This window comes from Streptopelia decaocto (genome assembly GCF_964273445.1).
Source record: "Streptopelia decaocto genome assembly, chromosome: 2".
Classification (NCBI taxonomy): Eukaryota; Metazoa; Chordata; class Aves; order Columbiformes; family Columbidae; genus Streptopelia; species Streptopelia decaocto.
Window position 1 is genome coordinate 163,005,206 of NC_138655.1, and position 24,532 is coordinate 163,029,737.

At 52.6% G+C, this 24,532-nt stretch overlaps 1 protein-coding gene across 2 annotated transcripts; it reads right to left on the reverse strand.

Annotated features, from left to right (window-relative positions):
- Positions 1-94: 94 nt before the first annotated feature.
- CCM2 (CCM2 scaffold protein) lies at positions 95-24,436 on the reverse strand. Of its 2 annotated transcripts, none has more exons than XM_082046420.1 (10): positions 24,191-24,436; positions 6,706-6,879; positions 6,413-6,496; positions 6,090-6,273; positions 5,239-5,375; positions 4,403-4,538; positions 3,822-3,879; positions 3,067-3,205; positions 2,193-2,331; positions 95-1,709 (listed from the first exon to the last, which is right to left on the reverse strand). In XM_082046420.1, exons 1-10 carry the CDS (start codon positions 24,218-24,220, stop codon positions 1,429-1,431), a joined length of 1,362 nt encoding a protein of 453 aa, XP_081902546.1. In that variant the 5' UTR covers positions 24,221-24,436; the 3' UTR covers positions 95-1,428. The 2 variants fall into 2 exon arrangements, with proteins under 2 accessions (XP_081902546.1, XP_081902547.1); XM_082046421.1 differs by lacking the exon at positions 24,191-24,436 and adding an exon at positions 8,394-8,539.
- Between the last annotated feature and the right edge of the window lie 96 nt (positions 24,437-24,532).

Here is a 24,532-nt window from a genome sequence, read left to right on the forward strand (position 1 = left end):
GACTTCACCCCCCCGCATTGTTAATTTTGGGGTGTTTAACAAAGCTGGGCTTTAATAAACCCCAGGGGGAGTTTAGCAACGAGACAAACCACCGTTGGGTGCAGAATTATATTTACCAGTAACAAATAATCCGTACAGCAAACACAAAGCCGCCCCGGGTGTCCCCCGGCCCGGTGCCACCAGGGCTGGGGACACGGAGGTGGCAGAACCCCCCGGCTGCTCCCACGACACCACAAATCGGGGTTAGTTCCGGAATTAAATCCCATTTCTTATCAAAGTATAAAAACCACCCCCCCGTGAGACGTTACAGCGTCTGGTTTATATTCTCTGTATACAATCATGTCAAAAATAGGGGGTTTTGGGGGGAATTGTTTCCAAATTTAAGTCTTTAATTACTTGAACATCCACGTGTGCGATTTTTAATTGGTTTTAATCTGTAAATAATAAAAAGGCACTAAAACTCCCCCCCGGCTCTGAGCGCTCCCAGCCCTAAGCTGGGTTTAAAAAGGAGGAAAATCTTGGTCCCCGACTCCCGAGGATGCTCGGGGGGGACCTTCCCCCCCAATTTCTCCTGCTCCCCAGTTTGTACCGGCCGCGGGACGGGGGGGACCAGGGCTGGGGGGCCGTGCGGGATCGTACCGAGATCCCGGGATGCGCAGGTAAGCGAGGGGGAGGATGGAGGGATGAAGGGAGCGCGAGGGTTAAAGGCACTGGGGGCGGGGGGGACGCAAAGTGGGGTTTGGGGACAGAAGGGCTGTGACACAGGCCTGTGCATGGGGTGGCTGGATCCCCCACCAGGGTGCTGCTGGGGATCCCTCACCCCCCTCCAGCCCTGTCCTTCCCCTCATTGGGGCTTTCAGGTGACACGGGACCCCCCCCAAACCCTTTTGGGTGTCCCCACGGATGGCACCTCGTCCTCGGAGCGCTCCTCTGGCGGGGGGTGCAGCTTAAAAAAATAACTGTGTATTTATAACCGCTTGTCAAATATGTACAACAGGCCCCCCCCGTGCCTCTGTGGGCCCCCCCCCCCAAGTATTTTTGGGGGGGCAGGATGGGGTTTGCGGCCACACAAGCACAAAGCCGTGGGTGCAGCTGGGTTCCCGCTCCCCCCGCGGCATCGGCGGCTTCTCCTGCGGGTCCGGAGCCAAAATCTTTCGACGACATTGAGAATTGGTTTAAATAATTCACATTGTGGTAAACTTCATTGAAAAACAGGGAGGAGGAAGAGGAGGAGGAGAAGAGCAGTTACAGGAGGGACACCATGTGCAAAACTGTAGCTGACGTCTCTGTCCGGCTTTGCTCCCCGCTGTGCCGGTAAAACCAAACCAACGGGCCGTGAGAGGGCACCGGCGGCCACTCGGAGCCGTTAATGAGGACGGGAGGTTAATTACATCGTGGTGGAGCCCCAAAACCTCGTGGGGGCGGCTCTCAGGAGGAATCGCGGTCCATGCTGCAGCCCAGCGCCTCGATGTCGTTGCTGATGTGCGAGATCATGCGGTCCCACTCGTCCTCCTCGGACGGGACCGACTGGTCGTCGGAGCTGCCGGCGGCGCCGTTGCCGTTGGTGGTGGAGTTGGAGGTGGTGCTGAGCGTCCGTCTGTACCTCCCGAAACTGTCCGTGATGATGCCGCGACCGTCCTTCACCCCGATGGTCTCCAGGAAGTTCTCGAAGTGTTGGCTGTCCTTCTCGGGGATGAAGGGACGAAGACCTGGGGCGGGGAAGAGAAAACGAGGGGGGAACCATCAGTGTTGGGAGTAAAGAGTCTCCAGCTCATGGCTGCATCTCCTATTTCCACCCCGAAAACTGCAGCTGTTGCGCACCGAGGACAAAAACCCTGCGAAAGCGGGATTTTCCGAGTTCAAAAGGATCAGCTGTCCAATCCTCACTGCAACATATTGCTCGGCTTATTGAGCTTATTGCAGCAAATGCAGAGCGGCTGCCAAGCGGCGACTCTCCCCTTCCACGCTTCATGCCCAAAAATCAGATATCTCCCCACTTCCCAGAGTCAGACCCTGCTTAGGGCTACAGTCCCGTGGGGAAGAAAACTCTGGGCGCCCAAAAAATGGAAAGAAAAGCCTTTACAGGATGTTTCCAGCATCACTGTCGCACCAGCTTTGGTAGGGGTGATGTTCAAAGTAAGAAAAGGCCTGTGGTGGGTGACCCAGGGCGGGTCCCCGCAGGTGCTGCTCACCCAGGAGCAGGAATTTCCTGCTGTCCCCGTAGAGCTGCTTCAGGTTGATGCAGAACTCGTGGATCGAAGCCCCATTGCGATACTCGTGCAGGAGCATCGCGAACTGCTGGATCTCTTGGGAAGAGAGTTTGGTGCGGAGCTGCAGGGAAGCACAGCACAGGGGTTACTGGTTTTTCACAGAATCACAGAATGTCAGGGGTTGAAGGGCCCTGGAAAGCTCATCCCGTGCAATCCCCCCATGGAGCAGGAACACCCAGCTGAGGTTACACAGGAAGGTGTCCAGGGGTTGGAATGTCTGCACAGAAGGAGACTCCACAACCCCCTGGGCAGCCTGGGCCAGGCTCTGCCACCCTCACCCCAAACAAGTTGCTTCTCCTCTTCCAGTGCAACCTCCTGTGTTCCAGTTTGCACCCATTGCCCCTTGTCCTGTCACTGGTTGTCACCAGAAGAGCCTGGCTCCATCCTCCTGACACTGCCCCTTTCCATATTGATCCCCAGCAATGAGTCCCCCCTCAGTGTCCTCTTGTCCAGCTCCAGAGCCCCAGCTCCCTCAGCCTTTCCTCACCCGGGAGATGCTCCACTCCCTGCAGCATCTTTGAGGGGGAAGAGATGATGGGAAGCCTGGGGAAGGTGTTTATTTCCTTTATTGCTATTTTATAGAATCATTTTGGTTGTAAAAGACCCTCAAGTTTGATTCCAACCGCTCCCCCACCCCACATCCCTGGGAACCTCATCTCTGCATCTGTTCAACCCCTCCAGGGATGGAAGGTTTGACAGGAGCTGAGGTGATGAACCAGCTCATCCTGACGTTCCTACACCCGCTCTGCGTGATCGCAAATCCCACGAGCACCCCGAAGGACAGAAATCCACCCACCGTCATCATGTAGTCCTGGAGCAGCTCGGTGGCCGTGGTGCTCAGCTCGCTCTCACTGGCCGTCTTGACATGCGGAGACTGTTGCGTGGAGAAGGACGAGGGGGAGTTGTCACCCGCTTCTAAGGTTTCTGGGAAGGAACTGAAACACAAACAGAGCGTGAGGCTTCCAGAGCGACTCCGGCACCTTCTGCGTGGCGGGGGAGAGCGGAGAGGGGTGTGGAGATGCCCCCAAAAGTGGAACACAGAGCACTTGGTCACCCGCTGAACATAAAGCTCTATGTGAGCAAATATCCCCTTTAACAGCGGGGGGGAAAACTCAAAGCACCTTATTTTGGCGTTAAATGTGCCATTTTCAAATAGCGCCTATCAATTTTAAACAATGGTTTGTATGTCAGGTTTTTAGCCCAAAAGTGCGATCAATGTTTTGAGCGGTCACAGCTTCGGGAGGGGAAAAACGCTTCGAAAATCAAAGGTTTTGGGGACAAATGTAACTCCCGGCTTTGCTGAGGCGGGAGCTGCACATACATTGAGTACGTGACCGTCTCTGGAGTCCTGCGGCGGCAGAACAATCCAGCCGCGGATTCCGCAGCGGCGGAGCAGGCGGAAAACCCGGCCTGTGCTTCAGCCAGACCCAGCAGCAGCTTTTCAATGTGCAGAGCGCAGCGGTTCCTGCTGCGGGGGGTTTAAACCCAGCAGCGAGGCTGCACTAATAACCCCGAGCGCTGAGCGAGCTCAGCAGAACGTGTTTGACTCACAAAGTGCTTGCTTCCGTTTCATAGGATTCCTTCACGTCCACTTTTGTAGAAGAGTCATCTGCAAGGGGAAGATTTGAGATATGGAGTTGGAAAGGCAGAAATGTGGTGACTGTACCAGCACGTGACATAGACACAAGGTGCCTCTATCCCCCATGAACCATAAACTCACAGAATAGTTTGGTTGAAGGGACCTCAAGGCTCATCCAGTGCCCCCCCTGCCATGACAGGGACATCTGCACCAGCTCAGGGTGCTCAGAGCCCCGTCCAGCCTGGCCTGGGATGTCTCAGGGATGCTTCATCCACCACCTCTCTGGGTACCTGGGCCAGGCTCTCACCACCCACAGGGTCAACAATTTCTCCCTCCTTTAGTTTAAACCATCACCCCTTGTCCTACGGCAACAGGTCCTGCTCAAAGTCTGTCCCCATCTGTCTTATGGGCCCCTTTTAAGTACAAAAAGGCCGCGATAAGGTCTCCCCGGAGCTTCTCTTCTCACAGCTAAAGTGGTGAGAATCTGAAGCCACCAATGATGATGGGGAGAGACAGTCAAACAGGTTCGGACGCAGGGACGGCCCGGACTCACCGCTGTGTAAGGACATGTGCCGCGTCGGCGTGGACGCCCCATCGAATATTGCTCTGTCCAAAAAGTCGATGGTGGACTCGGTGTAAACGATCTGGAAGACTTGGCTGAGAAGGGAGCACAGCTCCTCGGCGGTCACCTGCGGAGGGGACACAGAAGGGACGCTGGGAGGGAGGAAATACCGCGGTGGGCACATTCCTACTCCTCGGGTCAGCTCCCTGGCTATAAAACCCCCATTCCAAATGAGTACAGGCAGCCCAAGGAGCGTTAAAGCTGAAAATTAGATGAGCAAAACTCAGCCCTGAAGGGCAAGGGTTCCTGCTGTAGGAACACACAGATCAAGATCAGAATCTCTGGACTCAGACACCGGATGAAACAAATTTCCAGGTCAGCATCAGGAAAAATGCCCTGATTAGCAAAATGTGATTGTGGGAGAGATTTGGTTGTGGTCACAGATTTCCTGTGGCTGGGGAGAGCTCTGGGCACCACTCCCACGGGAAAACCATCTTCTGATCCCCTCTTGTGTCCGAACCAGGTCCCGGCGCTTTGGCAGGGAGCAGGTTTCCTCCTCTACAAAGCCCAACCTGCACCCTTCAGTCTTAAAACTGAGCCTACGTGTGTTATACAACCTACAGCCAAGCAAGCGTCTGGTCACGTAACAGAGGGGACACTTGGGGACAGCAGGACGAGGCCACCCTGGGTCTCCACCTGAGAGGTTGTGGCCACCCCGGTCTAAGGGTGAGAAAACCTCCTGGTTGATCCCAGTCCCAGCGTCATCACAATCGCAGAGTGACGCTGGAGGCGACACTGATGTGGGATGGAGATTTAGCTCATCTTACTTTGTTCTCCGTAGCCAGGACCACCAAGCAACAAGCTTCGACGGGAACCACGCCGCTCTCGGACAGCGAGCCCGAAGTGAGCGCTTTGGAGCTCTCGGCGCAGAGACTCTGGCTCGGGGAGATCCCGGGGTCCTGAGCTGAGAAAGAGAGACGTTGTGACGGAAAGATCGCGGCACGGAGTCCGAACAGGCTCCCTGTGGGGACAGCAAAGCCACCAAAGCAGGAGAGCGCTGGATCCCGTAGCTGGGAGACGATGCCCCGCAGGAGGGAGCTCTCAGGAGCCCAAAACTCCACCTAAATGCTGCACAGGGCCAAAGCCTTTCAATGAAAACTTATAATTTAGAGCTGGTTTCTGACAGCTCCGTAAATTCACTCCCATGGCTTAGCCAGCCTCAGAAATCCAGCAGCAGAATTACAGCCTTCTAAGTCGCTTACTCATTTATTCTCCAGCCCGTCCTTTGCTGTCGCGGGGTTTCTAATCCGCTAAGTCTCTGTTTGTTACATCCTCTAAGTAGCTCAGCCCTCCCCAAACCCTCCAGCGCTAACCCAGGCGGGTCTGGCACACACAGAGCTGCTGGGGAGGGATTTGGGGACCTCCCCGCTGATTACAGGACATGAGGAGCGTTGGGAACGCTGGGTATCACCCTGGTTATTCAACACGGGCGTTTAGACACCCAGCACGGCGATGAAATCCTCCCAGCGACCTGCACAGCGGTTGGGAAGAGCAGGGAAGGTCCAACACGCGTGGGGATCTACCTGCTCTTTTCCACCTTGCCGACACCCACAGAATAAACTACACTTTGAGACCCCGTTTTCCTAAGAATGAGTGAACGATGGTTCTCACAACTTACCCGTTTTCAGGACGACCAAGTGAGAGGAGTCGTCTCGGATGTAGGAGACGGAGGCGATGTCGTGGATGGGGACCCTGAGGATGAGATCTTCTCCATCCCTCCACACCAGCTTGATGTTGTAGGCGGAGAGACTGATGACAGCGTCGTGTTCCTGGGTCAGCAGCCCCGGCAGCTGGTGAGCTCTCTAAAATGAATGTATTTACAGCGATTTGCTGTACCGTTTTCACTTTGGTAACGGGATGGAGGGCACCAGCCAGACCATGACCCAAGGAAGCTACACAACCCCTTTTTTTGTTAACACAGCCAACAGGCTGAGCGCTCACCTTGGCGTTATCGATCAAATGCAGGATTTCCGTGCGGCTGGAGGGATTCAGGTACCCCGGGATGGACGTGAGTTGACCTAAATACTGGTACAAAATAACCAAACCGTTACCGCAGCACGTGCGCGCTAAACACGCCAGCTACCTCAACAAAGGCACCGTCAACCCCCAGCAAAGGGCTGGTGGCCTTTTGTATTTACGAGCTGCTAAATACACCTACGTGTGGAAGATTTCTTGTGCCTTTAGGTTCTAATAATGCTGTATTTAGTTATAAAGGAGCCCCGGCTCGACGGTACCTTCACTTCTTTCTCGATGTAGTCGTTGAGCAGGACGTCGGGCTCCACGCGGTCGGGCAGAGCCACCACCACCGTGTGCAGCGGCCGCCGCTCCGTAACCTTCTCCTGGGCTTTCTTATCTCGGCCTTTCTCGCCCTTCAGGAAGACTCGTTTGAAAGGAGACACTATTCCAGGCTGGGGAGACAAAAGGACACGTTGGGGTTAAGAAATGGGGGAGTTTGGGGACCAAAATGGGGGGGAAACCAGCAGCAAACCACCCTGTGGACACGGTTTTCGAGCTATAGATGCACAAGCACACAATTTTCCACCGAAAACCTCTTTCCTGCGACGTGGCACAAAAGCACAAGTGCTGGTAAGTGCCCCGCTATCCAAATGGGATGTTTTTCCCCCAAAGTCATGCTGTCCAACCTTTTAGTTAAGAAGGAATACAAATATATAGTCAGATTAAGAGTGAACCACGGCCACACAACAAATTCCTCCTCGCCTCGGCGCGACTTTATATTTCACCCAAGCATTTACAGAGAAGAATTGCAAAAGGCAACAAAGATGCTGCAAAGTCGTCTGAGGTCTTGGGGAGACCCCAAAATGCAGGTAAAAGCCCCAGGACACAACCTCCCCTGGTAAAAAACCAGGTTTTTGCGCTTCCTGAACCACAAAGCGCTGGGTTTGGTTTAAAACACAAGAGCCAAAGTGCACAGGCGGGCTCCTGGCTATAGAGGGAGCGTCAGCGCCGTCCTTGGACGCCGCACACGGAGGGACCGACCATCCCATGCTCATTTTGTGCTGCCGTCCACAACCGAATCTCGCCTTGGAAACCACCGTCCTTCACCAGATCCTTCAGCTAAACTGGAGGAGACCAGATTTGGTGATTTGCCACCACCACGTCCCTGTCCCTCATGGTTCAGCCGCACACGTGGGACCATCAAGCAGCTTCAGCCTCTCTCGGTGCTTTTCTTGAGCTTGAGAGATCTACAGGAACAAGAGATCCAAGGCAGATGGAAATAGATGGAAATGGTTGTATTAGGATGGGAAAGCGGGATGGAAAAGCTCCGGGTTGAAGAGCATTCATCAAATCCCAGAGCCAACCAGGCAGCGCAAGGACGTCGGGGACAGCCCGGCCCTGAAAACATCCCTTGGAGCAAGGAGATTAAAAATAGAGAGAGTTTGTAGGACGAAAGGGACGGAGAACACGGCTAAACGATGCTGCCCTTGTAAACCAGCTCTGCTCTCCGGCAGCAGGACCAAACGTGGCGGATTTTAGGGGTATCACCCCAAAATGGGGCATCACCCCAGGCTGTGCAACCCCACCAGCTCCTGCCAATGGGCCGGCACCGTTCCCGGCTCCAGAATGAAGATAATTGATGAAGAAATAGGGGTTTTGGCCAAAACCAGAGCGTGGGGCTTGACCCCGGCTCTGCCGCTCTCACTACCGGGGTGGTGACCCCCAAACCTCGGTGTGTGAAGATCTCATCCCACCAGACTGGTTTTTTAGGAATCAAAAGCGGAGAGAGATGCAGAAACGTCCGTCAGGCTGGGAAGATGCTGCGGAGGGACGGATTCCCCGTCACCCCGAGCTCCTCGGGGGATTTGGGGACCCCAAAGCCGAGTTGGAGGCGCCGCAGGGCCTGACGCGAGGCGGAACAACCAACTTCTGCATTTCTAGGAGCCGATGGAAACCTAGCACCTACCTCGTTCTCCATCGAGACGCCCGGGACGGCGAGCAGGACCGAACCGTGCCGGGCTCACCAAAACCACCTCCCGGGGCGGGGGAGAAGCAGCGGTTCCCGTCGTTTTGGGGGCTCCGAAGCGCCGTGTCGAAGGGCCGGCAAAGCCGCGAGCTCTCGCTCACCAGGAAGCGCGATAACCACAGTTTCCTTCTACGCAATAGACGTCGTTGGTTGAGAACCGGCGAGATTCGGCAGCGACGGGGCCGCGCAGAGGCGGGTTTTGCAAAGCTCCGTCCCATTCTCAGCTCCCAGCCATGCAATCCCACCTCCTGCACCCCTAAAACCCTGCAAATCCCCCCAAAACCCTTTGCCGCGACAGCCAGGGTTGAAATCACAGAATCACAACATCCCCAGTTGACATGAGTTTCTCACCCTGGTTTCTCCTCTGAGTTTCAGCGCTATTTTGCTCTCTAACATCTATTAAAACCAAGGGTTGTAAAGCTTTTCAGGGCCCTTTAAGCATCTTTAAGCGTCACATTTGAAAAGCCAAGCTCAGAAATGAGGTGAAGAGCTCCCAAGAGGCGCTTTGGGAGAGCACAAAGTGTCTGAGCGAGCCTTGCTGGGCTCCGACGGGGGCTTAAGAGTCGGGCCCAGAGGATAAACACAAAGAAGCTGCTACTTTCACAAACGAAGAACCAAATTAACAGTGGAAAATGACGAAACCCGCCCTTCGAGCAGCTGGAGAAGACGCACCCGAAGGCCAACGTGGTCGCTCCTCAGGGTCTTCTCCTGCTGAGTCCAAAATTGGGGAGGAAAAGAGTCATTTTATCTACTTAACGAGGCATTTAAGACTTGACTCATTGAGACAGAGCAGCTCAGGGCTGGGTTTAGCCTGATAGGGGGTGTGGGGAGTTAAATGAGTTTGCAACCTTATTAATACCCCAATTAAGCGCTCGCAGCTCCCTGCACTTCCCCATCAACATCTCACAACACCAAGGCTTCTAAAACCACTTTATTTCCCATTCGAGGATGAGCTGGGAAAGAATCAGGGTCTGCTGGATCATCAGCAGCACCTGCTTCATGGGGTTTGCTCAACCATCCCATCGCTTGGCGTTGGAAAGCCCCAAAAAACGACATTTCTGGGGGAAATGAGGATTTAAACTTCATCTAGATTGTTATTATTCTGGCTGAAGGATCTTTGGGGAAAATTTCTTGGGCTGGTGTTAATCAGAGCCCATCCACTTGTATCCATCCAAAAGTCAACGAGGTTTGGACAGGCCTGTTAAATAAACCCTCTGGGTAGAAGGTGAAGGAGAAAGAGCATCATCGCTCCGGTGGAAACGGCTTCTTAATCCCCTCCGGTGGATTATCTCCAATGCACATTTGTAAGGCTAATTCTCCCCCGGAACGTCTGCACGGGGATTAAGGGATCCCCAGCTCCAACTGGTCACCCGGTGCCGGCGTGTGGCTCGTCCCCAGGGCAGCCCGCAGCCCTAATGAGCAGCGGGGCAAATAATTAACGCAGCCCAAAGGGGCTCAGGGTGGGCTCGCTGCAACGAGGACACGAAGAAAAGGACCACGGAGGCGTGTGTGACAGGACAAGAAGTCACGGGAGGTGCTTGTCATAAGAAAACGTGAAGCCAAGGAACTAAACAACCACATTTGGTACGTTTAGAGAAAAGTGAGATGTTAAGAAATAAACTCCAACTAAGCTCCATGTGGTGATGCCAAATATGGGCTCTGGGGGTTCGGCTTTGACTGGGCACAGCTTGAGCCCCTGTACTCTGGGAGCTGATGGTCCCTGCAAAAAATAAAAGGGTTTATTATCAATATTTCTTTGCTCCATGGAGAAATGCTGCAAGAGTTTGTGCGCAGGGCAGCGGTGGAGGGGGTTGGAACAGGCTGCCCAGGCTGCCCAGTGCTGGAGTCACCAGCCCTGGAGGGTTGAATGGATGGAGACAAGGTTCTCAAGGACGTGACTTGATCTTGAGGGGCTTTTCCAGCCAAAATGGTTCTGTGATTCTACTTTGTCTCTTGTTCCGGTGCTGGGAATTGCCTGGATCCTCCTCTTTCTCCTCACCCTTTCACAAGGGGTTTATATATGTTAAAATATCTCCCAAGGCTCCTTCGGTCCCACCTCGTGCAAGATGCTCCAGGCCATTGCTGGATTCACTCCAGTACATCCCGGCCCCTGCACTGGGAGCCCAGTGCTCCAGGATTGCCCCCTGTCCCCCAGGGGGCTGGTGACCGTCCCTGCCATGGGGACGTGCTGCTGGTTCACCTTGGTGCCCGCCAAGAGCTTCTCTGGTCCTGGACCAGAACAAGGCAAGAGGACTCAACCACGTACCAGGAGCAATTACAGGTGTTCGACCTTTTCTACATCATCCTGTGCCTGTAATTCGGTTTATTTTGACTTATTTTGAGGGTATTTCAGCACTGCCCAAGAGGCAGGACCCTCTCTACATTTAATTGCAGAGGTGGTTTCACTGAGGAACATAATTTGGTAGGAAAACAGCTTTCAGTGATACGGGATGGTCCCCACCACCCTTGGACCCCAAAATAATCCATTCAGACCCCACCATGATGCAGAAAAACACGTGGAGAGCTCAAAACTCTGCAGGAGCCACCCTGGGAAGCTCCATGTCCACCCAGGGGCCGTGTCCCCATTACGTGTCCCTTGCTCCTTCCTCCTCATCCCGCTGCTGGGGCCACAGCACCAACACCACAGCCCACCAGCTACACCTGCCCAAAGCCCTTTTATTCCATTGCCCTCCAGTTTTTGTCACCAGGAAGCATTTAATTAATTGGTAAACTGGCGCTGGGGAGATTTGTTCATTTGGGAAGCGCAGTGAGATGAGGGTGGGTTGGGATTTGGTTGGAGAAGCTCCAGCACTGAGCTTGGAATGGCGATATCGCTGCAGATGAGCTGCTCTCCTCCCCCCAAAGACATCTGGATGCTAAAACATTAAATCAAACCACTATTCAAGGGATTCCTGTTTGAAGCCAAGAACCATTCCAGCTTTTTATTGGCAAGGATTTAAGTGTGGGGTCTGGATAACGACGCCAGGCACGGAGTCAAAAATTAATGAGAGAACAGGAGCTGAGGGGAGACAGGGACACAAAGAAACGGCCTCAAGTTGCGCCAGGGGAGGTTGAGGTTGGATGTGGGAACAATTTCTTCCCCAAAGGGCTGTGGGGCATTGGAACAGGCTGCCCAGGGCAGTGCTGGAGTCACCAGCCCTGGAGGGCTGGACAGACGGACATGAGGTTCTCAGGACATGGGGCGGTGGGATAACAGTTGGACTCAATGACCTTAAAGGTCTTTTCCAACCAAAATGATTCTGTGGTTCTATTTTGTCTCTTGTCCTGACACTGGGAAGAGCCTGAACCCTCCAGCAAAGCACAGGGAACATCTATGCAAGGACACCAAGGATCACCTGGGGACCTGCAGCCCTTCCTAAGTCTTACTGAAGAGTCTTGGACAACTCAGCTCCTGGTAAGGAAAGATCCTGGGAGCAGCAACATTTTAATGAGCCGGTAGGAAGCCTCTGGAGATGATCCCACCATCCAGCTTTCAGCCAGAAACGCTGTGTTTGTTTTCAAAACTGTGCCTTCAAACGGGGATATTATTAAATTTAAGCAATGTAGAAGCACAATTTCCCTAAAAACAGTGAGCTGGAGCCCAAGTCAGTCTTAAGTAAAATAAAGAATGTGGCAGCTCAAGCCTAAAGGCAATAGTTGTACAAACCCACTTCCAAACCAAGGCTCAGCTCTGTGTTTTCACGCTCGGACGGCCTGGCCAGCTAAGCCGGCTCCAGCCTCCCCGACAGGAGTTTCCTCTAAAGCAAGAGGAAAGGAATTTTCCTCGGTTATTTTTAGCAGAGCCCGGGTCCTCCTCCCAGAGAGGTTCCTAGGCCGGGCTCAGCTGCTCCGCCTATGCTATAAACTCCGGCTGAGCTGATCCATCTGGAGCAATATGCCAGGCTTAGCAGTTCGTAGAGAATCCTCCGAGCTGAGGATCGGCTCGGATCCTCCGAGAATCCTTGCTGAGTACAAACAAGATGGGAAGGCATCAACACAGCCTCTAAGTCTGGTACTTCCTAAGCCAGGCTTTACACCAGGCTGTTCTGTATCGCAATAAAAACAGCTCAGGATCTCACGAAATAATAACAGCTCGTGGGCTCGATTTAATCTCTTACTTCCCGGTTTCAGGAATCCACACGTGCAGGACTGGACAGAAGTTAAGCCCAGCTTTAATACTAAGCTAAATTGAAGCTCTGCAGAGAAGAAACAGATCCCTTCTTGCCCAGGAACATCCTTTGCTGCCTCTCGCCCTCCGCTGTGCATTGATATCGAGGGGTCTCAGCAGGGTAACTGGCCTTTGGCTGGAACCGGCAGCACCAGGAGGGTCCCCAAGGGCCACAGTGTTGGTGACAGCTGCAATTTCCACCTTTTTGCTGATATTTGTGGGGGAAAACTATAAGATCAGCTGATTTGCAGCCTTGTCAGCACGAGGAGACCAAACCACTGTTTCTCCACAGTTGCCAGGGTCCTGCCAGAATTCCAAGATCAAATGTTTCCCTGTTTCCGCAGTTTTTAGCCGCACATACTGCAACAAACAGAGGACACCAGATGAGTTCGGTTCGTGCATTAAGTCCCATTCTACTCAATACCATTAACATCAGCCACCTGCAGAAAAAAATGGGTGTTTATGTCAAGAATTGAACGTTCAGAACCGTTTTTACTAGCACGGTGCAGAGGAGCGATCACCAATTAGCCCGACTTGTTTCCATCCAAGGTCTCAGAACAGAAGCATTTAAACACTCGCCTTCTTGCTAAATTTAAACATTTGCTTCACATCTGCAGGCTTTTTTTGCCCAAATGAGCAAGAGATCAATAATCCAGGGTTGAATAGATGGAGATGAGGTTCTCAGGACATGGGGCAGTGCTGGGGTGGGTTATGGTTGGACTCCATCATCTTGAGGGGCTTTTCCAACCAAAACGATTCTGCGATCTGGCAAAACACACTCATGTCGCAGCACCTAAAAAGTGCTGTTCACCCCAAAGCTCAAGAGCATTTGACACGCTGTTTTACTCTTAGGAAAGCCACAAAACTCTTCATTAATGTAACCAAAACCGCCCGGTCTCGCACAAAACAAGCGTTTTGTAACACCGACCACTCCAAGACCTGGAGCCCAGGAAAGAAGCGGCATCTGTGGGAATATCTGAGCTTCCCATGGAGCCCGAGGCTCATCCTCCAGCACAACTGCAGGAGTTCTGGCCTGAAGAAGGTTATTCCCATTTTTGCACAGCGAAAGAGAAGAGCTGAAGCACCCAGACCTGTAATCATGGACTTTACGGCCGTCTGCTGAGGAGATCGTTTCACAGGGCAATAAACTTCGCTTTAGACATAAACCACACAGCAGGTTTTGGTCTAGACTGTCAGATCAAGGATCTGGGGAGGCTTCTGGCAGGAGGAAATAAGGTCTGGTTTCTTTTAGCATGTTCTTTGGGATGTCTCGCTATTTATTTGTCAGTCTAAGAAGCCAGAATCCCTGTGTTAAAATGCACATTTGCAGCTCATGCACCTTCACGTCTTTGGTTCCTCCTGGGGTCACAAGCCACATGTAGCCCCGGGGGCACGACGGAACCTCCTCCTTCTCTTCCCATAAAAACAACGGATGCAAAGTGGCTCCAGTTTCTCCGGGAGTCCTTGGAGAAAAGGTGGTTTGCAATGCCCATGAACCAATAGATCCTCTGCAATCAGTCACTGCAAGGCCACTTATCCAGGGCTGGTGGTGGCCAAGGAGCCAGCAGCAGAAGGTCCTCGAGCTGCTTTTCCACATCAGAACCACTCAAGAAAAGCCACAGAGATGCCCAATATACCGTCTTTGTGCTTGGCTGCTGAGTTAAGCTGTGCAGGCAAAGGTTAGTGGGTTAATACCTGTGAATGTTCAGGAGAAGTCAGGCAAGGTCAGTTCTTTTGAGCAGTCCGCTCAAAAATCACAAACAGTTTGGGGTGAAGGGACCTCAAAGATCACTGAGATCCCACCCCTGCCATGACAGGGACATCTGCACCAGCTCAGGGTGCTCAGAGCCCCGTCCAGCCTGGCCTGGGATGGCTCAGGGATGGTTCATCCACCCCTCTCTGAGTACCTGGGCCAGGCTCTCACCACCCTCAGGGCAACAATTCCTTCCTCATGTCACCACCCTTGGAGATGTTTAAAAGATGCGGAGATGAGGTTCTCAGGGACATGGGGCAGCATCAGGGTTGGGTTAACAGTTGGACTCCATGATCTTGAGGGGTTCTTCCAACCAAAATGATTCCGTGATTCCATGATCATGTACAACTTCAGGCACAGAGGAGAACAGGAGTCGTGTGCGGCAACTTGTGTCCCCACAGCTCAGGGGTGACTTCCCAAGCTGTTTTAAGACACCCTAAAACTACCTCCTCCCAAACCCAACCTCCCCCATGCACAAACGCTATTTTCCATGACCCAAACCAGCTGAAGACACAGTGGCGCTGATTTTGCTGTCACCGAGCACCAGTTACTGGCCAAGTTCTTCCTTGTCCCCTTAACACATCCTGGCTATTTCTCCACACCAGGTTCTCCAGAACATCCAGGGAGATAAACCCTCCCAAACCCAACAGTATTTTAAGCCACGGCATCACAAGATGAACGACTTCTCCAACTCTTCTCAAAGAGATCTGGAATACAGAACCATGTTAGTGCGGCCGTCCCAGCGTCTCCTGCAGCACCCGGAGCTCGTTCCCCTCCACCAAAACTTTTGGTGGACAGATCGTGCTCGTCCCACCAGAGCTCTGGGATCACCAGCTCCGTCAGCCTCTTTAACAGCAAAATTCCCAGAAATACACTCTTCAAACCTTTTCCAACAGCCCAGTCGTGCCTGGTATGGGGAGGGGAACGAGATGAGACCTTCCCCTTTGGGCAGCACCAAGCAGGTCACATCTGAAGCGAGTTCCATGGGGGAAAAGTCCTCAAAGCCCTTCAATTTTATTTTACCTCCCTGAGCTATGCACACACCCTAAGGATGTTATTAATTAATCCCCCTCACACAACACTAAAGAGGCTTTGGCTTTTGGTTCCTGCAAGAAGGAAAATGTGGAGCCCCCAACGCTCTCACCCAAGAGCAACATGAATTATCTCCAGCTGGAAAACACTTCCAAGGAGACGGCACGGGAAACGTGTTGGGAAAGGAAGCCCCAGATCTGCTTTAGCGCTGAGGTCCCTTCCATCCCCATCACTGAAACACAGTTTGGGGATGATCCACCCCAGCGCCAAGGTTCTCAGAACCTGATCCTCCTCCAAAGATGCAGCAAAAGCAACAACCCACCAGTTGCACCATGTCCAGATCTTCATCTTGGCTCCGTCAAGCACCGCAGATCTTCCACGTTTGCTCCCTCTCCTGGGAGCTGCTCTCCAAAGACGCTTCACGGCTCAAATTAAACCAGGAAAGGTGGCCGTTTCCTCTTCTTAATAATGGAATGACTTTATTTTCCTAACCTAACAAAAGCAGGGAAGCCCTGAAGTTCACTTGGCTGCGTGAAATGCACTTTCTACGCTGTTTTTTTCAGAGCTCTGTGTATTTGCTTTGGTTAAAAGTCCATTCAGCTTTTACCACATCAACATCAGAGGGGCTGGTACTCTGCTTCTGGCTAAGTACACACAGAAAAGGTACTTTTGGAGACAAAGAGAAGCTTATTCAAAGGCTGGTGACCAAGTCTACAGATACACCAGTCAGACGAGACTACGCAAAGAATTTGAAGTACTTTATGAAAACACCACTTTTATGTCTCTGTTCTGAATGGTATCAAAGCCAGTAAAACAGGATAAAGTAGAGCAGAATTTCACATGAGTTGAACTACATTTGTGGAGACATCTCAAGAAGTCTCTAGTCTGTCTTTTGAAGATCCAGGCTTACCAGACAGGCCCTAAATCCTCGCCTGGTCAGGCTCCCATGCAGGTTTAGCCGTCCAGTGAGCACAGACACCAGCACAAACCCCCCAAGTGCTTTGGAAGTGAAGCAGAGAAGTCACACTGCAGAAAACCAGCTCTCAGGGATGTGATCATGCGTTTCTGGAGGGGAGGTGACATGGCAAAGGGGGACCCACCATCCTCCAGGGTTCCCCCTGCGCTGATAAAGAGATTTTGGAAAAAAGCAGGGATTTAGGAAACCTTTTACCAGCTGTACTCCTCCCATTTTGCCCAGTTCAGCCACCCAGAACAAAGAGCTGCATTAAGGAAACAACATGAGCTCCCCTTACACTACAGAGTGTAATTAATCCCATTTATTTAATCCTCTAGGTCTGCTGTTACCTGCCCTTGAGGCACCAGGGACACCAGGATGGCTGTGGTGACATTACAGCTCATTGTCCCTTGGAAATAGCAATAGAGCTGATGCGGTCAATTTTGGTTCTGGGGAAACCTTAGGGTCTTAAAAACAAAGCATCAAAATAAATATTAAGGCAGGAAGCAGCTGTAAAATCAGTTAGAAATCCATATTTCAGGCTCCTGGCACTGCCTGTTACGTCCTTTGCTGGTGTTTGAACTGGTCCCACAGGCGCAGAGTTTTCCAGTTCCTGGTGAGGAGGAAAGGGCTGTAACACTTCAGCCTGGAGAAATAAACTGTTTATAAAGCAAAGCACAGGGTGTTCGACTCCTGCCCCTTCATCTCCTGTCAGAAATGAGGGGACGAGCTCTGCAACCAGACTGACCGAGCTCCTTCGAGTCTTCTGGTTTAAACCGAGATCTACTTCCTCAGGCAGAAGCTCCACACACGCAATAACCAGGGAGTGTTCCTGCAGTTGAGGGTGAGGATCATGCAGCTGCTTCAGAAAGGACAGAAATGGAACAAAGTCACCCAGAACCTAATGATCCGAGACTGGGAGGACAGGCTGAGAGAGTTGGGGTGTTCAGCTGGAGGAGAGAAGCTCCGGGGAGACCTTAGTGTGGCCTTTCTGTGCTTAAAACGGGCCCATAAGAAAGATGGGGACAGACTTTTGAGCAGGGCCTGTTGTGACAGGACAAGGGGTGATGGTTTTAAACTAACGGAGGGAGATTTTTACTAGATATGAGAAGGAATTGTTGTCCCTGAGGGTGGTGAGAGCCTGGCCCAGGTACCCAGAGAGGGGGTGGATGAACCATCCCTGAGACATCCCAGGCCAGGCTGGACGGGGCTCTGAGCACCCTGAGCTGGTGCAGATGTCCCTGTCATGGCAGGGGTGGGATCTCAGTGATCTTTGAGGTCCCTTCAACCCTAAGTATCCTGGGATTCTATCAGCAGAAAACTTACAAACTCAACTGGATGCAGAGTTCAGTTTCAAACACATCAGCTTGCTCATCTCTGGGGAGAATTTTGCTCCTGTTCCGCTCTGTATCCACAAAACCTCAGTGATATCTTGGTCACACTGAGCCCTCAAGATACTTATTGCACCCTCACTTTGGCTGGAAAACACCCGCTTGGGTCAGGTTGGACAATTAGTGCAGGTACAGGGCACAAGCCAGAGATAATTAACAGGAGATCCCGTCAGTGATCAGCACTAGACCACAGAGCTCAGGCAGGTGCATTTGGGCACCATAAGCTGTAGCTGTCACTGCAGTGTTGGCAGACAAACCCAAAACGGGCAAAAAACCAGCTTCCCAGGTATCAGCTGGTTGTGACTTTGCTTCCAGCAAACTCCAGCTGAACCCTGGTTGTTGTTGTTCTTCCTACAAAGCATCATTTGCTGATGGATTTTTAGCACTTTCTGCAGGCCAAGCATAAATGAGACCTGAAGAGCTTTGCTGAGCATGATGCTTGAGGTTACTCACGTTTCAGAGTTTTCTGTGGTCACCGAGAATGTCATTAGACCTGTGGTCACCTCTCAGCACAGCCCCGGAGCCACGTTAAACCCTGTGGTTCTGCAGAGCACGCTCTTCCTCGACTCTTTTTGCTGTGACTAAATGCCAAAGCGAAAGGATCAAAAGGCACTAGAGGCTGATACAGCTTTGCGAAAAGTAAAATAAATGGAGATTAAGACTGTGTGAGGCTGAAACGCTGCCCTGGGAGCAGGACAACACAGGCTGGGGAAGGAATCCCTGCCGAAGAGCCACTTTGCTAAGTCACCGCTTTAAAGGTTTGTGATTGTGGTGGTGCCACAGCAAACCTGGGGGCTTCCCGGTCACATCCCTGGAGAACGGGGCTCTGCAGCCTGTCACGGATCCACAGAGACAAGCCCGGGACTGAGCTTGGTGTCTATCAGCCAGCCCAAAAAGCCCTGGACAGCATGCTGGAAATTGGGAAACTGCTCACGTTCAGGGAGGTCTGCACCAAAGAGGCACCATCGCGCCCCAGGGTGCTGCTCCCGTGCGGCTTTGGGCCTGAAATGGGCTGCACCCCTGCAACACAAACTGTTATCTCCCTTCTGGGTGTTACACACGCAAGAAGATGTCAGAGGCTCCGGTGTTGCTCCACAAAACACAATAAATCAGGGCTGCAGGGATACCTCATGCCCTTATCTGGGGCTGGAACCAGCCTGGTGTCGAGTCAGGGCTTCTGTCATGGAAAGGTTTGCTTTCGAAAGCTGCTATCGCTCCTTCAGCCGGCGTCTTGTGTGAGCAATGCAGTGTTGGGAAGCTCGAGCTCTGTCTGCCGTTCTCTCACCGAACAGCAAAACAACTATTTACCCAATTACATGGTACAGTTATTTTGTACCAAGCGAAAACCACAACAGCAAAACTATTTCAATCCAGGCATGCGAGGAAAAAAAAAACCCAAACAAAATCTGTGTTACATTAAGCGCTGCCGCAGGATCCGTCCTTTCCCGCGCCAGCCTGGGCCGCAGAGCAGCAGTTTGGTTACCAGGGCGTGAAGGTCCAAAGTGGGATCATTAACTTCCATGGTTGTGAAGCAGCAGTTTGGTGAAGGGGCTGGAGCACAAGTGTGATGGGAGCAGCTGAGGGACCCGGGGGTTCAGCTGGAGAACAGGAGCTGAGGGGAGACAGGGACACAAAGAAACGGCCTCAAGTTGCGCCAGGGGAGGTTGAGGTTGGATCTGGGGAACAATTTCTTCCCCAAAGGGCTGTGGGGCATTGGAACAGGCTGCCCAGGGCAGTGCTGGAGTCACCATCCCTGGAGGGGCTGAAAATACACATAAATGAGGTTCTCAGGGACATGGGGTATTGCCAGTGGTGGGGGAAATGGTTGGACTTGATCTCGAGGGGCTTTTCCAACCAAATGATTCTCTAGCTGAAGTCAGGATAGCGCTGTGACTGAAGTGAAGCTTTGTCCTCCCCAGCGCCTCCAGTCACAGCTCTGTCCATGTCCTGGTGCCAAGCACCACCGGGGGGACACAAGGATGCTCAAGAAGAGGGAGGAGGAGCCGGGAGCTCCCGCTAAAGCAGAGCCGGCCAGGATCAGAAAGTCTGTCCTTTGTGGTGGGGTGAAGAGAGCCCAGGAACCTGCACTGGACCTGGCAAAGAGACACTGGTGAGGTGGTGGCAACAGCTACTGAAAACATCACTAATGCAAGGATAGAAATGAGGCTGAGAACAAAACACTTGGTCTGAAGGCAAACAGCTGGGCGGAAGTGCAGAGCCTGCGCGGTATCGCACCTGCTCCCACCCACAAACACCCCACGTCTCATGGAATCACCAAACTCTGACCCGTCCACCTCACAGGGCCGATGGGCAAAGCCAGAAGGGTTCTCAGGACAACGGTGACCACAAGCCCAGGTCCCTGATCCAAGATGGGGGAAGGAAATTTGGAAGGCATCCCTGTTCCCAGCCGCCACACCAGGCTTCCAGTGTCCCTACTCTGGGGACATGCATTGTGTGAGACGCACCCGTGTTTCCTCCCTGCCCCTCGAGGCCCAAAGCCGCAATAAAACCCAACTGTCGAACGCTCAGGATGATCAGGAGGTGCAGACCCAAGTCCAGGAGAGAAGCTGCTGGAGATGTCCCCTGTCACAGCTGCCACCAAGCTGGAAGAGTCACCCACCAGCAAGGAGAACGTCCCACCAGTGTCACAGAGCCCTGGGAGAGACAGGAGTCACGCCCCAAGCTGCAGGACACCCACCCCAGGTCCCTGTTCCACCCCAGATAAGGCAGAGATCTCCAAGGACCAGACTAAAACACACCCTACAAGGAGACAGACTCAGTCTGAATTTCAGCCAGGCAAGTCTCAACTTTCCCGGGCCCTTAGAACCACAATGAAGTTTAATTTTTGAAGTAAATGTTTAAAACCACAGCAAGTTGGACAAGTAGAGCTGCACGGCACCACAAGCGCCACCAGAACCATCCAAACCTTCGTGCCAAGTGGTGCAGCAGCAGCAAGAAGATGCCACCACCCAGAGCAGAGCACTAAACTTGTTTGAGGCCACCACACCAGAGCCCCATCTCTCCTGCCCCTTTCCCCCCAGCCCACCAGCTTTAACCCCACATTCCCCCCCTACAGACTTCATGCCTAAACCCCAGATGATCCCACCTCCATTCAGCCTCCGCTCCTCCTATTCCAGAAGATATTTTTGGCTTCCTCTAGAAGAAAAAGGAAGCACTGAGAGGAGAAACAGAGCAACTCCCTGCTCAGAACTGGGCTGAGGCCAAGAAGAGCAAGGACAGGATTGTCCCGCTGAGCACCAGCAGTTCACAGGAGAGCAGCTGCTAAAACCAAGCCTAGCAGGTCAGGCGGCTTCCCCACAAAGACTTGGATGATGAGACAGGTCTCTAAATGAAAAGTCAATTTCCCAGCCCCGAGGCCATCCCTTCAGAGGGAGTGGGGATGCAAAATTCACTCCTTGCACAGGGTCACATCCAGGCAGGTTTGAATGTCTCAGAGGAGACTCCACCCCCGCTCTGGGCAGCCTGGGCCAGGCTCTGGCACCTCCCAGCAAACAAGTTTCTGCTCATGTTCACATGGAGCCTCCTGTGTTTCAGTCTGTGCCCGTTGCCCCTCACCCTGGTGTTGGGCACCACTGAACAGAGTCTGGTGCATCCTCTGATACCCACCCTGAGCTATTGATCCATTGATCACATCCCTCTCAGCTTCTTCAGCTCAACAGCCCCAGCTCTCTGTCTCTCATTGTCAGAAAGATGCTCCAGACCCCTCAGCATCTTTGTGTTCCTCCGCTGGACTCTCTCCAGTAATTCCTTGTCCTTCTTAAACTGGGGAGCCCAGAACTGGACCCAGGACTCCAGATTCCCAAGGAACAAGCAACAGGATAAGAGGAAACGGCCTCAAGTTGCACCAGGGGAGGTTGAGGTTGGATGTGGGGAACAATTTCTTCCCCAAAGGGCTGTGGGGCATTGGAACAGGCTGCCCAGGGCAGTGCTGGAGTCACCATCCCTGGAGGGTTGGACAGACGGACATGAGGTTCTCAGGACATGGGGCAGGGACAGGGGTGGGTTATGGCTGCACTCCATGATCTTGAGGGGCTTCTCCAACCAAAATGATTATATGAAAGGGGCTAAATACCCCTCCGTGCACCAACTTCAGAACAAGGTGTGAAATAACCGAACATCAGGAGCTGGAGCTTTACCTCAAGGAGTCACAACCCACCCAACACATTTCCTCATTCCAGAAGGGCCGGGAGCAGGTCAGGGCTACAGCATCAGGTCTTGGAACAGAAAAGAATGACGGGTGACAGAGCCCATGGGAATGATCATCACACGGCTTGTTTTAGCTGGGAGTACAGAACCAAGTAGATGCAGGTGCCTTCATTAGCCTAAAAACCTCCCAGAGAGCTAAAAATACAGATCCTGCATTCCCCCAAGTGCCCTAAATAAATGAAATCATGGCAGAACCACTTCTGAGGCAAAAGAGTCAAGGGGCTTGTCAGAGCCCAACAGTTACTCCAGCACAAAGAAGCTGAATATTCAGGATAACGAAGAGGTTTGTCCTACAAGCACAAACTCTCACAGAGCTGCAACTTCCAGCTCAAACACTCAATACTTTTTTTAATATATATATTAAGGCTGGGGGTTCATCCTGACCTTCAATAAGAACCAGCTCTACTTCAGTAACTTAATAACCATCTCACTTCCCCCAAAAAAGCTTCTCAGCTTCCCATTCTCTCAAACACCAGCACAGAACTGTCCAAATCCTCCAGCGGGGAGCGAAACGCGCTTTGGAGTTCCAAGCTCAGTTTTGGCAGCCGTTTCCCCCATGATCTGCACGAGGAGGAATTGCTGGACTGGCCAATATCCTGAATATTAACCGGGATTTAAAACCGCAAAGAATTCACAGATCGGGAGCAGCTTTACGAGGACAATCTGGCAACCGCTGGAGCGGCGGCTGGAAGAGGCAAACGGAGCCAACATCGGGGATTCAGGACACATCCCAGCTGGAAAAGTCAGGAATTTTATGCAAATATCTCACGCCATCACCAGAAAATTACCTGGGAAAATCATATTGTGCTGCATCACCTACACGTTTGAGAGGTGATAAAAAGAAACCAAAACAACAACTTTCTTTAGCACGAGGATGAACACGGAACAATTGCCCAGAAAGACTGCAGAGTCTTTATCCCTCAAAAAACATGAGCAGTGTGGTTGGAAAGGACCGTTTTCTAAAGCAAAAAAACCTCTGATTTCTCCCCAAACAGCAGAAAAACCCACTTTTCAACAGGGCCAAGAGCTGATTCCAGTTCTACAAGATATCACTTTGAATCTATTTTATTTAAGCATCGCTTCCAGCCCCTGCCTACCGCAAAAAATGGCATTTACTTACTCCTAAAGTTACTCTACAATTATCCACAGCCCCGGGAATGAGCATTTAGAGCTGGTTCTTTCTGCAAACAAGAAAATTACATGTACAGATTAGAAATTTCTCCTCCCGCCCATGCTGCTGGTCCCGTCACACCACAGACAGGTCACCAGACATCACAAGGTGGTTTGATTTCCCAGCTCCACATCTGTGGGAAACTCCCACTGTATCTCCAGAAAGAAAAAACATTCAATATTTCTCCTTCTGGGAGGATTCTGAGCGTTTCAAACCAGAGTTTCAGCAGGAGACTCTGCTGCCACCTTCTGAGATCACTGTCGCTGCATGTGCCACTAAAACTACTGAAAATAGCTCTTTTTCCCCCCCCCGGTTATGTCACCAAGTGAAGGGAAGGGTTTATTTTTCCCACCCGCAGCTCCAGCTCTGGCTTCGCCTCCCCCACGCGATGCAAAAATAGGTTTTAAACGAGAGAAACCAGAGCAGCCTGTTCCCATCCAAGGCAGACACAGCTCATCCTGACTACAGTTGACTCAATATATATATAAAAATATACATATAAACCAGACAAGCGTATACAGCACAGCCGGTTTAGCACCGCAACCAGCAGACAAGACAAACCAGTGCCATTCCAGGACATATTTTAAGATGTTTCATTAACCAGTCGCCTCGTTCGCAGCCTGGGCAGAGAAGCAGGAGGTTAAATGGCCCCGACCGGTGTCCGGACACACGGGCAGAGCAAACTCATCCCAGGGGAGCGGGAAGGCTGCGAGGTGACAGCGGCACCCCCAAAAAGCCCCATATTGACACAGAAAACAAGGGGTTTTTAGCTGGGAAAACGAGGCCCCAGCCCAGGGAGACGCTCAGCACAGACAGGGCTGAGCCTGAAAACCCCCCAGGATGAAAATAAGGGTTCAAATATAAGAAAATAAAGCTTAAAAAGCCCAGAGTGGCTCCAGCCACCTCAGGCCCATGGGCTGTGGGTCACACAGGGCCCGACCCTGCGATGGGGCTCAGGAAAAGCCCGGCCGTAAGGAGCACGACAAAGCCCGACGATGGCCCCACAGGGCCGAGAAGCCCCAGGGACACCCGGTTCTCACCTTTTTGCCTTTTTTTCCCTCCTCCTCCATGTCTCCGGCGGCGGCGGCCCCGGCCCCCCCCGGGGCATCCCCGCAGCGGCCGTGCCCGCCCGGCCTGGGTGCGTGTGAGGGCCCTGGGGCCCGGGCTCACTGCCCGGCGGCGTCCATGGCCCTGCCGGGCCCCGTTTCCCGCTCCCGGCCCGTCCGGAGCCGCCTCAGCGCCACCGACAACTTTTCAATCCTGCCGCCATCTTGGGCGGTGGCTTCCCGGCGTTCCCCGCGCCCCCCGCACCGCCCGGAGGACTGACGTCAGTCCTCCCCGTCTACGCATGCGCTGAGCCCGCCGCGGGGACGCGGCCGCGC

What these genes read in the sequence shown, in the direction of transcription:
- CCM2 (XM_082046420.1), bottom strand. Translation starts at nt 24,220, where the DNA reads ATGGAGGAGGAGGGAAAAAAAGGCAAAAAG. An exon ending in GAAACGGAAGCAAGCACTTT is followed by an intron (nt 3,206 to 3,821) that starts GTGAGTCAAACA and finishes TTTGTGTTTCAG; the next exon opens with TTCCTTCCCAGAAACCTTAG. An exon ending in TCCAGGACTACATGATGACG is followed by an intron (nt 2,332 to 3,066) that starts GTGGGTGGATTT and finishes GCTTCCCTGCAG; the next exon opens with CTCCGCACCAAACTCTCTTC.